Source organism: Salarias fasciatus, chromosome 10, assembly GCF_902148845.1.
Source record: "Salarias fasciatus chromosome 10, fSalaFa1.1, whole genome shotgun sequence".
NCBI lineage: Eukaryota > Metazoa > Chordata > Actinopteri > Blenniiformes > Blenniidae > Salarias > Salarias fasciatus.
The window spans coordinates 18,147,843-18,160,557 of NC_043754.1; the positions used below are offsets into that span (position 1 = coordinate 18,147,843).

The 12,715-nt window shown below is 42.6% G+C and overlaps 1 protein-coding gene across 1 annotated transcript; it reads left to right on the forward strand.

Annotated features, from left to right (window-relative positions):
* The first annotated feature begins 914 nt into the window (after positions 1-914).
* On the forward strand, positions 915-11,699 carry hephl1b (hephaestin-like 1b). The gene is made up of 20 exons (XM_030101215.1): positions 915-1,256; positions 2,899-3,143; positions 3,866-4,078; positions 4,400-4,600; positions 4,917-5,171; positions 5,780-5,948; positions 6,427-6,557; positions 6,687-6,818; positions 7,003-7,208; positions 7,481-7,625; positions 7,783-7,995; positions 8,205-8,421; positions 8,556-8,695; positions 8,777-8,902; positions 9,040-9,146; positions 9,226-9,460; positions 10,304-10,443; positions 10,626-10,779; positions 10,883-10,897; positions 11,368-11,699. The coding sequence occupies exons 1-20, from the start codon at positions 1,075-1,077 to the stop codon at positions 11,451-11,453; spliced, it is 3,312 nt and encodes a 1,103-aa protein (XP_029957075.1). The 5' UTR covers positions 915-1,074; the 3' UTR covers positions 11,454-11,699.
* The last annotated feature ends 1,016 nt before the right edge of the window (positions 11,700-12,715 follow it).

The window sequence follows — 12,715 nt, forward strand, 5'->3', positions numbered from 1 at the left end:
AGTCAGAGCTTAGGAGTAGTTTGTCTGTTTGACATCTGGCTTTGTTCATAGCTGAATACAAATCATTATTTTGATGGAAACACTGTAGTTACAGTCTGGCCTCAATGTTTCATGCCTTATATATTTCTTGATAATGGAGGTTTATTTTAATACTATTTTTTTTAATTGGTCTACGTTGTTTCAATTTTTGACTAAACCGTTTTATTTATAAAATTATTATAAATTAGTTGCAAATCTTACAAACTCCAATTTTATTGTGAGAGCAGAATATTAAACTGTCAGCTGTTTGAATTAAGACTCTTGTACATTTACCGGGCAAAACTTAAGCAGTTTGGGAGGGGAAAGAAAGGCTTAAAATGAACTGCCAATAGCTGGGGGAGCTTTTCACAGCTTGTTAGGTCAGGCAACAAGCCAGTAAATCACATAGATGCAGATAGGAAACGGGCGGATGTTCATTCAGTGAACGATCCCTCGCTATTAAGAAGTGCAGGACATTTAACCATGTCTTACTTTGTTCTGTTGTTAATGAATTGTAGGTTAATGAAGATTCTAACTTGTTTTATTGTGTTTGACTTTTTACGCATTGTCATATAAGGATGCGGGACTCTAATTCTCGATATTCTGGGTTTTGTTGTCAGTCCAGTGACATCTCTGAAATGTAAAGCCACAATAATTTTATAAGTGAAATCAACTTTTGTGCTGATTCATCGCCCCTGGAAATCCGACAGCCAAATTACAGGGTCCAGGACGTTTGACTCTGCATTTTAAACATAAGTAGATAAACGATCTTAATTTCCTAGGGGAATATTTCAATTACACGTCAAAGATAATTGACGGGAGAACACTCAGAGGTTATCATCGCCGCGCATCTGATGCCTCTGGAGGCGGTCACACCGGCACTTCCCCTGAATAGACGGACTGTTTTCCTCCTCAGGGTTTCGTAAGAGGCGCACTGCAAACGCACGTACGGGCGTTCTCACATGGAAGAGGAACTGGTGGAGATTTCCGCTCTTTCCGCCTTTTGAACCAGAGAAGCCGCAAAACGGCGCGACCAGCAGCAGCGGCAGCAGCAGCATGTTCTCCGCTCGGACTTTGGGGCAGTTTGCTGCGTGTTTGTTGGTTCTTCTTCTCTCCTCCGCCTCGGAGGGGACGCGCAGCAGGGAGAGGGTTTACTACGTGGGGATCACAGAGGACTGGTGGGATTACGCTCCAAGTGGAAAAAACCTGCTGAACGGCAAGGCAATCGAAGACGATGAGTGAGTTATGATGCTTAACAACACTTGTGTTTAATAAGAATGACAGGTGATGTGACTTCCTGTTCATTTTATCATATGATGTGGTTGATATAACTTGCAGCAAAGTAAAAAAAAAAAAGTTTTAAAAAGTGACCCCTCCCTAAAGGAAAATACAGTTTAGACATAATAAGTAAGTTTTACACCAAAAGTCCTGTGCTGTCTCATAGTCAGTGTGTGACATTGTCTAGACCTGTGGGGAGATTGTTGTGTGCTTTGCCTGCAGTCTGGCAGATGCATGGAAAACATGACAGTGAATAACTGTTCTTACTCATGAGGTCAGAGCTTTGTTTTACTCACTGAAATTGAAACCAGAAACACGGTTACTAAGTGGCAAGACGAACCGGAACCAGATCAGTTTGTTTTATGACTCCCCTGCGCAGTGCCAAAAACAGAAATATCTGATGTGAGTCAGGAATGTCTGGAGGATGTGCTCCCCTTTTATCTCCCAGTCATGTTTAGATGTACGCAGTGAGCTTTCATACAACAGAGTCAACCCGATCCACATACAATGTCACAGACAGTGAAAGATTGCTGGGAATTTATGATCAGGGGTGTTATGGGTGTAGCCTTTATCTACCTTCCTTATTGCTATTGTGAGTAAAGTACTTCATATCATAATAATAATAATAATAATAAATGTTGCCTGCAGGTTTGAAAAAGTGTTCAGTGGTTTTCTAGTCAGAAGTTTGTCTTGTCTTACAGGATTTCCTAACACAGGTCTGGAGCAGATCCTTGTGTAATGCTGGACTTTCCTGAATTTATGTCCTGTGAGTCAGCTCCAGTGCTGACCTCAACAAGAGGCATTTGTACTCCACAAATTTCCTGCTGCATTTACACTGCTTTACAATTTATTGATCAGCAGATTAATACCGAAACACTTCCAATTAGTGTCATTTTTAGCCCTATCACTCAAAAATGGTCCCCTAAATGAGGATGTGGCTGCTAGAACTGATACCATAAGCATGACTCTGAAGACTGGAGTTCCCAGACCAAGTCTGTAAAAAGACACGAAGATAGAGAAAGCACTAAATTGCTCTTATCAGGTGCACAGTGAGACCACTCTTATCAGACTGTCGCAAGGTTATCAGTGCAGCCTATTTGTATGTGAAGTACGAGTATATGTAACACAGTGTCATCCCTGCTGCTGCAGTTATGGTACAAAATTGCATTTACTACAGTTCCAGTAACAGGTTATTACCCCTGACAGCCATGTAATCACAGTAATAACATCTCAAATTAGTAATGAAGTGCAGCTCGGTGAAATGTTTTGCAACGTTACATCTACAGTGACAGAACTACAGTTTATGTGCACGCTGAAGCAAAACTCAGTTTGACATTATAAACTCAAAGATTATTCTCAGCTAACAGACTTAAACTGTGTTTTGGAATGGTATCACAGCATTTGCCATATTTGTACATCTGCAGGAGGAATTCTGTGTCGTATATCATGACAGTAACCTGACCTTGTCTGTGTGTTGTGCCAAAACAGGATTAAAAGCTGCCTTGTCTCCTCCGACTTCCTTCACACGCCCAGCCTTCAGTCTGACAGCTGCTCCGTGTCTTCCTCTCATGTTTTTCTTTCTCTTTTGCCAAACTAACTCAGGCATGCATCTATATTCCTGGAGAAAGGGCCCCGCTCTATTGGCAGCGTTTACAAGAAGGCGATGTATCGACAGTACACAGACGGTACCTACAGCAGCCTGTCTCCGCGGCCTGAGTGGCTGGGCTTCCTGGGACCGATCCTGCGGGCAGAGGTCGATGAAACCATTGTGGTCCACCTTAAGAATTTCGCATCCAGGAACTACTCTGTGCACCCTCATGGAGTTTTCTATGAGAAAAATGCCGAAGGTAAAGAGTGAGCATCAGGAATGTGAGCGCAGAAAAACACAAACTGTATTTCCTCATGCATTTACTCTCTCTGATTGAAGTGAAATCTGTTGTTCCATTTTCAATACTGATTTGTGAAGATAAAGGCTTCCTGCTGACCTCTACACCGTTATGTGACCCCGAAGTTAAAGGGCTTAACAGCAAGTGTGATCATTTTGCATATATGACTATGTTGTTTTTACAGCTGTAGCAGTGTATCAGTCGCATTCAGTGCTGCAGATCAGTTACATAAGGAAACATAATCGAAAAAGTGCGTCAGACTGGACATGTGGTGACGTGTAAAGGGGATCTTTTACTTTTCGTCACCGGGGTGGGCATGGGTGGGAAGTATCTTGTCAGATGAACTTTGTTCCAGATTACAAGCATGTTCTCTTCTGATAAACTGTTTCCAGAGGAGACCCTCAGTCAGACTGAAAGTGAAACTAAGGCTGTGTGCTTACAGGTGGTGCCTGACATCCTGGTTTATTTCAGATGTGATAAAATGCGACTTTCAGTGTTTTGATTATTCTGTTTTTACTTGTGCAATTCCTGGCATTGTGTTGCAGAAATGCTAGTTAGGAATGTAACTGCATTGTAACTTGTTGCTCACATGAGGTGCAACCATCCAGGCTCAGCTGCTGTCTCAAATGAAGAAGTAACAGCAGTAAACCCCCCAACAAAAACGCTGTGTATTTGTTTACCAGGCGCGCTCTATCCAGATGGGACATCAGACAGTCTGAAGAGGGACGACGCCGTGCCTCCGGGAGGCAGTTACACCTACCGCTGGGAGGTCAGACCGGAATTTGCGCCCACTGATGATGATGCCAACTGCCTGACCTGGGTGTACCACTCTCACTTTGATGCCCCAAGAGACATTGCTTCTGGACTTATTGGAGCGCTGCTCACATGCAAGAAAGGTGCTGAGTTGTGTGGCCGCATGCTCTGATCTAAACAGAATGTCGCTGGTGTGATTACCTGTCGGTTAGCATCAACTGTGCACCAGTGCAAGTCAAACTGAAGTTATCTGTTGATCCCTTAATCATAGGTTCAGCCACAAAGGGCTTATTGAAACAGATTTCTTTGAAAAAGTGGAACACACGATCTTAATCTTTTAATGACCACACTTCAAATCTGCGAAGCAAAGCTCCACGGGAAAAACAGACTCGGAGGGAATCCACGTCCAAACAAGGATTAAATGTGTCCTGCTTTTTGTGTTTCACTTTTCTTTGCGACTGCAGGGATCCTGAAGACGGCTAAAGAAACAGTCCCGTCACAGCCGGAGTCGGCCCGCAATGACGTGGACCAGGATGTCTTCCTGATGTTCAATGTGGTGGATGAAAACCTGAGCTGGTACCTGGACGACAATATTGAGAATTGTTCTGATTCCGCTGGAATCGACCCAGACGACCCGGACTTTCACGAGTCAAACCTTATGCATGGTGAGAGATGACGATAACTGTGAACTTTAAAGTCTGTCAGAGATTGCATTAACATTAAGATAATGGGACACATCTGGCTTTTTTACAATTTCTCCAACTGCTTCTGTTACGTTTTTGTCTTTTTAACTTCTTGTGTATATGTATAATCTATTTTCATCTGTCTGGAATCATAAATTTATCTGATATGATTAAACAATAGATTTACCCCACATCATATGTTAACAAATGATACAAAAGTAACCTTCATGGATCAATGTGAGTGTGTCCTCTATGTCCCTTTATCTAACCCATTTCTGTGTTTCTCTCCATGTGACAGCCATTAATGGGTACTTGTTTGGTAATCTGCCCGGAATACAGTTGTGCCAGAACCGTGCAGTAGCCTGGCATTTGTTTGGCATGGGTAACGAGGTAGACATTCATTCTGCCTTTTTCCATGGGAATACTCTCCTGGACCGTGGCCACCGCACTGACGTCCTCAGCCTGTTCCCTGCCACGTTTGCTACAGCTGAGATGATTCCAAAAGCGGGCGGAAAGTGGCTTTTGACCTGCCAGGTTAATGACCACTTGCAGGGTAAGACACCTGACCTTTAACCCCGTGATGTGTCACCTTTGACCTCACTGCCCTCGGCCTTTATTGAGGCGGCTGCTTTTGCAGGACTGCTGACAAGCGAGAATGCATTTTTCGGGAAGTAAATCTATTTTGTCGGTTCATGATGATTTGAGGATTCTTGCAGCAGAGCTGGCATTTCTTCTTTAAACTTGCCAGCTCTTAGGTTTACAAGCTGTCCAAAGTTCCTTCAGCATACAACTGAATCAGCATTGCTTGTTTTAACGCCCTTTTTGTAATGCTGACACTTTTGAAATGCCATTTCTCTGAGTCCTTCTGGAATGTCAATAAAACCCTGTGCTCGTTCAAGTTCCTTCATTGATGTTTTGATAAGACAATTCTACTCAGATCATCAGTTTAATGTATGATAGTTTTCAGTGTATCTGATGTCCTCTTGTTAAGAAAATGAACCGTAGCAGCAAAAACACACGAAAGAACGTGTAAACTGAATGTTTATGAAGAATCATTTCTGATCCTTCACACTTGAGAGACTGTTTCCTGAAGTGCAGGCGCTTATTGTTCACCACAAACATTTCAGTGTGTGTGTGTGTGTGTGTATTCTTTTATTTCAGCTGGGATGCAGGCCTTTTATGAGGTGAAATCATGTGACGCTGAGGCCAGCAGCAAACCGCTGGGCGGTGTTGTGCGGGACTACTACCTGGCAGCCGAGAGAGTTCTGTGGAACTATGCTCCCTCAGACATGGACCTGATAAACAACGTATCGCTAACTGAGGCAGACAGGTGGGCCGACTCATCTGATGGCAGTTTGTCAGCGTGAACGTGATTGCAAGTCCAATAGTATGACAACAGAGAGTCAGAAAAATGGAAGCTGTTGTTGCTTTGTAACCTGAAAATTGATTAAAAATTTGCACCAAATACACAATAAGCCGAGGCTCATGCCTGCTTTGTCCAGTAGTTATCCCAAGCCTGTCTGGCCTTTTAATTACTGTCACTTCTAAAGCTCTCCATCTGTTTGTGTGCGTGGTCAGGGCTGATTATAGGTGAGCCTGTCATTTCTACGGTATAATAAGTTTGTTGTGTCTGGAGGAAACAGTGCAGATAATCATAAAGTCAATCAGTTGTTATTGTTCCTCGAGGCCTTTGACCGACCAGCTGTTGCTCTGTTTGCTTTCTAAGTGGTAAATCCCTTCCTCTCTACTGCTTCTTCTTCTGCCTGCCTCACAGCTGATGCGTTTTCCCACATTCCTCCCTTTCACAGAGATTCAGAGGCTTTTTTCGGAAGAGGCGAAGGAAGAATTGGGGGCAGCTACTTCAAAGTGATATACAAAGAGTACACAGATGATACCTTCACTACTCAAAAGCCTCGTTCTGAACACTTGGGCATCTTGGGTAAGACTTCTCCATTTCATTGTTATCAGATTGGATAAAAATGAAAGTGCTGTCTTTTGTCTGTGGGGGTGTTATATTTTGTAGGCAACACCTTTTATCTTGTTCTATTGTTTGTCTGCTTTTTCCCAGGTCCAGTCCTGAGAGCAGAGGAAGGAGACACCCTCAGAATAACATTTCTGAACATGGCTGACAGGAATTATAGTATCCAGCCGCATGGGCTGCACTATGACAAACATTTCCAGGGAAGCAGCTACAAAGACGGTGAGGCAGCAGCCCGTTTCACTGCTGCAGATATGTATTGCACCACTGCTTTAACCGTTAGGAAGGAAAGGAAGAGGAAGGAAAGGAAGGAAGGAAGACATTTCAATGTCTCCACACAGAGCAAAGTTATTATAAATGCTGATTGGAAAGCTAAGGTCATTTTGCTTTGTCTTTCTCACTGCAGGTGTTGTCAAACCAGGCTCCCACGTTGGTCCGGGTGAGAACTTCACCTACGTCTGGCAGGTGCTGGACGGCCCTTCGGCTTCTGATTCTCCCTGCATCCCCTATCTGTACTACTCGGCCACTGATCCCATCAAGGACACCAACTCCGGATTAGTTGGACCTCTGCTTGTGTGTAAAAAAGGAGCGCTGTCGGTGAAGGGAACCCAGGTACAAATGCTGTATTACACAATAAATTACAAACTTAAAGATAAATGTATGGGACTTCAATTGAAAATATATAAGCTACAAATATTAATTATTAATATTTAATTATTCATTTTGGTTGATAAAATTATTGATTGAGTTTCATTATGCAATTTAGAAGGTTACATAATTTTATTAGTCAAAACTGTGTTTTAAATACATAACCATTAACGTTACACATCTGAAACATATTCATATCCTCATTGTGGTTCCTGGATGTCTGTATTGGTTCACAGAAAGGCGTGGATAAGGAGTTCTTCCTTCTTTTTTCTGTGATGGATGAAAACTCGAGCTGGTATTTAGATGAAAATGTTGAAAAATTTGGCAATAATGAGACAAATGCAGAGAGCGAGAGCTTTGAGGAGAGCAACAACATGCATGGTAAGTATAGCGCTTTTTCAAGGTGTTTCAATTGTCCTTTAGTTGTTTGTTTGAAATATTCATACTGATTGTGCATCTACTTTTTATTTGAGACTAATAACTGGCACCCAGCTAACTTGTCTGTAGTTTTCTGATGGATTCATTTCCTTCATCTCAGCTGTGAATGGACGCATGTATGGGAACCTTCATGGACTGGAGATGTGTGCCGGAGACAGAGTCAGTTGGTACACCTTCGGGTTAGGCACTGAAGTGGACATCCACGGTATTTATTTTGAAGGCAACACTTTCAAGAAGCAGAGCACAACGCGCGACACTGTCAATCTCTTCCCTCATACCACGGCCTACGTCGCCATGCAGCCTGACGTCGTTGGTTAGTAACATTACTGTATTATGCACACACACACGCACACACACACACACACACACACACACACACACACACACATATAAACAGAGTGTCAGGAACACATGTTATGGTTCTGTTCTGCTAAAAAAAATGTCTGCACAGAGAATAAAGCCAAAGAAAGCATCTTTCATTCATGCGTCCAAATTCCTGACCTCAGTTCTCTCTCCCGACAGGTGTGCACGAGGTGAGCTGCAGAGTAACAGACCACTACTCAGCCGGCATGAGGCAGATTTACAGGGTGAACCACTGCCCACACAAAAAAGTGAAGCACACGCAAACACAGCCGACTAAAATTGTGCAGTATTTCATCAGCGCTGATGAAGTGGAGTGGGACTACTCACCTGAGAGAGACTGGGAGTTTGAGAAACACCACGTCACATCAGAGGACAGGTGTGTGTAAGATAATTGCAGGATTATTGCTGGAGTAATTGCAGGAGTATTTCGGTGCTGGAGTCCGAACCTGTGATTAGTGGCTAAACTTATTACTGTTTGTTAATGGAAGCAAAATGGTACATGTCTCCCAGTCCAGGCAGCATATTTGTGGAAAAAGGGACCAATCGGATTGGCTCTCGTTATAAGAAGGTGGTGTATAGAGAATACACTGACGACTCCTTCACAGTTCAGAAGGATCGACAGCCCAATCAGCAACATTTAGGAGTTATGGGTAAGCTTAGCCGATCAGTGCTGCTTTTGTTATTTTACCAAGAAAAGATCAAAATGACTCAGGTTTTCATTTCTGCTTTAGGTCCAATAATCAAAGCAGAAGTGGGAGAACAAATCGTGATCACATTCAAGAACAGAGCCAGCCGACCGTACTCAATCACTGCGCATGGAGTAAAGGCCAGCGGGGCGCACGTTCCTGTTAAACCTGGTGAGACATATGCTGGAACATGTCCACGCTTTCCCGACCAAGACTTCTGTTCTTTGTAATGTTTTCTTCTGATCCATCTTCAGAAGCAGTGGGACTGATTTTTTTCCCTCCCTTATCTCATGTTCTTTTGATTTAAGGTCACATTCTTGAGTTGACTTGGGACGTTCCTGAGAGCTCTGGTCCAGGGATCACTGATCCCAACTGCATCTCTTATGCATACTTCTCCACTGTTGATTTCATCAAGGTGCATTAATCATTATACAGCATGCATGCTCAATAAGCAATACCACATGTTTGTTATAACACCTTATTTCTATGTGTAGGATCTGTACAGTGGACTTCTGGGGCCTCTGGTGATCTGCAGACCAGGGACTCTGAAGCGTGGCCAGGGGTCCGACAGACAAAGAAGTGATGTGGAAAATGAGTTTGCTCTGCTCTTCATGGTGTATGATGAAAACCAGTCCTGGTACATGGAAGAAAATATCAGAACGTACCTTGGCGTCGATCCTGCAACATTCGAGCCAGATGAAGGCTTTGAGGAGAGCAACCTCATGCACGGTAAGAACAGCTGGGTGGGACGGCATGAAGGTGGTGGACAGAGTAGGTCTCATGTAGGTAAAAATTAGGCACAGACACAGATCTGTTTTCTTGATGAAAGAAACCAAATTAGAACTGTTTGCCTTTGTAGTGAAACAGATAACTCTCTAACAGGGCCGGTGTCCGTCACAACGCAGTCTTTTTACTCCAGTGGACACAGAAATGCCAAAGTGGAACTATGAAATGTGGGGGGAAAAAATAACATAACATAACATAACATAACATAACATAACATAACAATTCCAAAATTGACAAGGATGAGGAGAAAAGTGGAACGATTAAAAGGAAGAAACATTCAACAAAATCAGATTCAGCAGTTTCAGCAGTGTGTCTCCCTCTGCACCACTTCCTATGATATGAATATTAAAACCTTCATGTTAAACAAATTGTTTGCACACATAAATGTTGTGTTGATCTAAGATATACGGTTTGTAAGAAATGACATGCACAAAAATATATTGGCCTCTAACTCTAACCCTAAATATGTTAACTGCATGGATATTACGATGACTGCATGGTGATGGAGTGTTTAACACTCTGGCCTCATCACTTGGGTTCTAATCCAGCTGGAACCTTTCTATATGGAGTTTGCATGTTCTTTATATGCATACATGGACTTCTTTGGGTACAACGTGCATGTGAGAGTAATTGAAAAACTGCCTTTGATCCTGCGTGTGAGTGTGTTTTTTTTGTGAGACGGACTCATGTTCAGGTTGCCTTCGCGGTATAGGAGGATAAGAATTTGTACATCGCCCTACAACCGTTTTGTGACCTCAGTGTAATTCTTTGTGTGAACTATTGCAGGAATCAATGGCAAGCTGTATGGAAACCTCCACGGGCTGCTGATGACTCAGGGCCAGAAGGTTGACTGGTATCTGCTGGGGATGGGCAACGAAGTGGACATGCATACTGTTCATTTCCACGCTGAGACTTTCACCTACAAGGTTTGACTGATATCGTTCTTTGCCTAAATTTCCCTTTTTGCAGTAAGAAGGGAAGCATCTTTTCTCGTGTTCATGACTTATTTCCTCTTTTGTTGAACTTTATGTACTTGTTTGTGTTTGTGTGTGTGTGTGTGTGTGTGTGTGTGTGTGTGTGTGTGTGTGTGTGTGTGTGTGTGAATCAGACGGACCGTGTGCATCGTGCAGATGTCTTTGATCTGTTCCCGGGGACTTTCCAAACAGTTGAAATGGTGGCAGGAAATCCAGGGACGTGGTTACTTCACTGTCACGTGACGGACCACATCCACGCTGGCATGGAGACGACTTTCACCATCAAAGGTGCCCGAATGCGATACACACACAGTATTTGTCTCCATGCAGTGAAATAAAATGTCTAAAGCTGATTTTTTTTTTTTTTTTTTTTCACTTTTCTTCAATCCAGAGAGGTCCTCAAATGGTAAGAACTTTTTTTTTCTTAAGCAACAGTTGAAATGTCAGAACGCATGCCTGTGGTTAAAAACACACTATTATAGCGCACTCTAGACTTTACGCAAAGGTTTGTCACTTCTGCATCCTCAGTAATGCTGTTTCCGTTCAGAACAATCTAAACTTTTGATATCATATTAATCGTTAAGCATGGACCTCAAAATAGACTGTATCTCACACACATGAACATTTTGGAAAGGTTTTTTTGTTTGTTTGTTTGTCTGTGCTTTTATTGAACGTGGTTATTGATGTATAGTTATTGTTGAAATATAGTGCTTTAAGTATATTCTTGGCTGCTGAAGAAGTAATATTGGTAAGATTACAGAGAAATTCATGAAAAAAATACGATTTCCAAATGTTTTGGGTCTCTCCCGAGAGCGCTGCTAGATTTTTTGTGCCAGGCTGTAACAGTTTCCTCTTTTTTTTTTACTCTCTTTCCAGCTGCAATATCTAGAACTGGAGCCTCCCTTAAGATGGTCCTGTTCTCACTAGCCCTCGCCCTGCTGGCTGGCTGTCGAACACACTGATGAGGGATTCTGACAGTGGTTGTGAATGTGTTTAAAACCAACTGTGGCCATTTTTGCACTTAGAAAAAAAATCCAGGGAAAAAAAAAGTCACAGTAGCTTTTACTGAAGACTGTGTGTAGATATTAAAGGGGCTGTATCATGCAAAATTCACTTTTTGTATGTTTTAACCTTGTTATATAGTTATGTACCCACCAAAAACACCCCCAAAGCATTTTTTTCCTCCGTGCCTGTGTGTTTGAGCTTTCCTCGTGTTTCTGCTGCTCAGAGAGGCAGTTTTTTCTAACTCTGATTACGGAGATAAACTTTAACCATCGTCTGAAAGCAACAATCAAGCAAGAGCAAGAGTCTGAAGGGTCTGTGCTTGGTGAGTTTCTAACAGGAAAAGACGTTTTCGTGTGTCTTTGCGTGTAGAGAAGCTAGAGCTAAAGAGCTAAAGCTAACCCTTAGACAAGCTAACGCATGACATATTTGTTTTGAAGCGCTGATTGGTTGAAGTAGCTGTCAGTCAAAGTCCACAGGGGGAGAGGCGGGATTTTCAGTGAAACAGAGCGCTTTCTCTTGCGGGTTTCAGAATTAGCCCCAGAAAATCTTTTATTTCACACAAAATTACTTTTCCTTCGCGCCAAAAATTAACTATTACCATGTTAGTGCCATTTCTAGGGTTTGGACTAGCTAAAAAAGCATGATACAGCCCCTTTAAGGTGGAATCATGGCAGTCAACCTACAATCATGTTAGTTTATTTTTTGTTTTAGGAAAAAAAAAGCTTTGTATAAGTGAATTGTTCCTGTGCTGCTGGGCTTTGTTGCACTGTTCAATGTTGTCAGTTTAGCTTATTTTTTTAAAGCGCTGCTATGCCAAACTTTATTTTCAAATTTGTTTTTAATTGTGAACGTGCAATAAACACATTTATTCTACTGAAGTGTAGTCTCTGTGTATTGGTGGAGTTTTCTTTCTTTCTTTTCTAAAACAGTTTTCATGTCCTCTGGTGGTGCTTCAGGGTAAGTATTCACCTTGAGGTTGAGGTTTATGGAAGTGAACGGAGCCTGTATTCTACTGCCCCGCTGAGGCTGGATGGGACACCGCTCCGAAAATATTTCTGTGGGCGGTGCCCTTCGGCTGCAAGGAAATGTTAACATAATCAAGGACAGGGTAAGTCTATTGTTAGGTCAGATCTGTCATCAGTTTTAATCAGTTGAGAGACCCCCAACCCCACCAGCCCCCACCCCACAGGTCACAGGCTTCTCACATGTGTGAAAGAGG

Bases quoted from the DNA above. Each gene is read 5' to 3' on its own strand.
- hephl1b (XM_030101215.1), top strand. From the start codon at position 1,075: ATGTTCTCCGCTCGGACTTTGGGGCAGTTTGCTGCGTGTTTGTTGGTT. The intron at 6,819-7,002 runs GTGAGGCAGCAG...TTCTCACTGCAG, and splicing joins GGGAAGCAGCTACAAAGACG to GTGTTGTCAAACCAGGCTCC. The intron at 8,696-8,776 runs GTAAGCTTAGCC...TTTCTGCTTTAG, and splicing joins GCAACATTTAGGAGTTATGG to GTCCAATAATCAAAGCAGAA.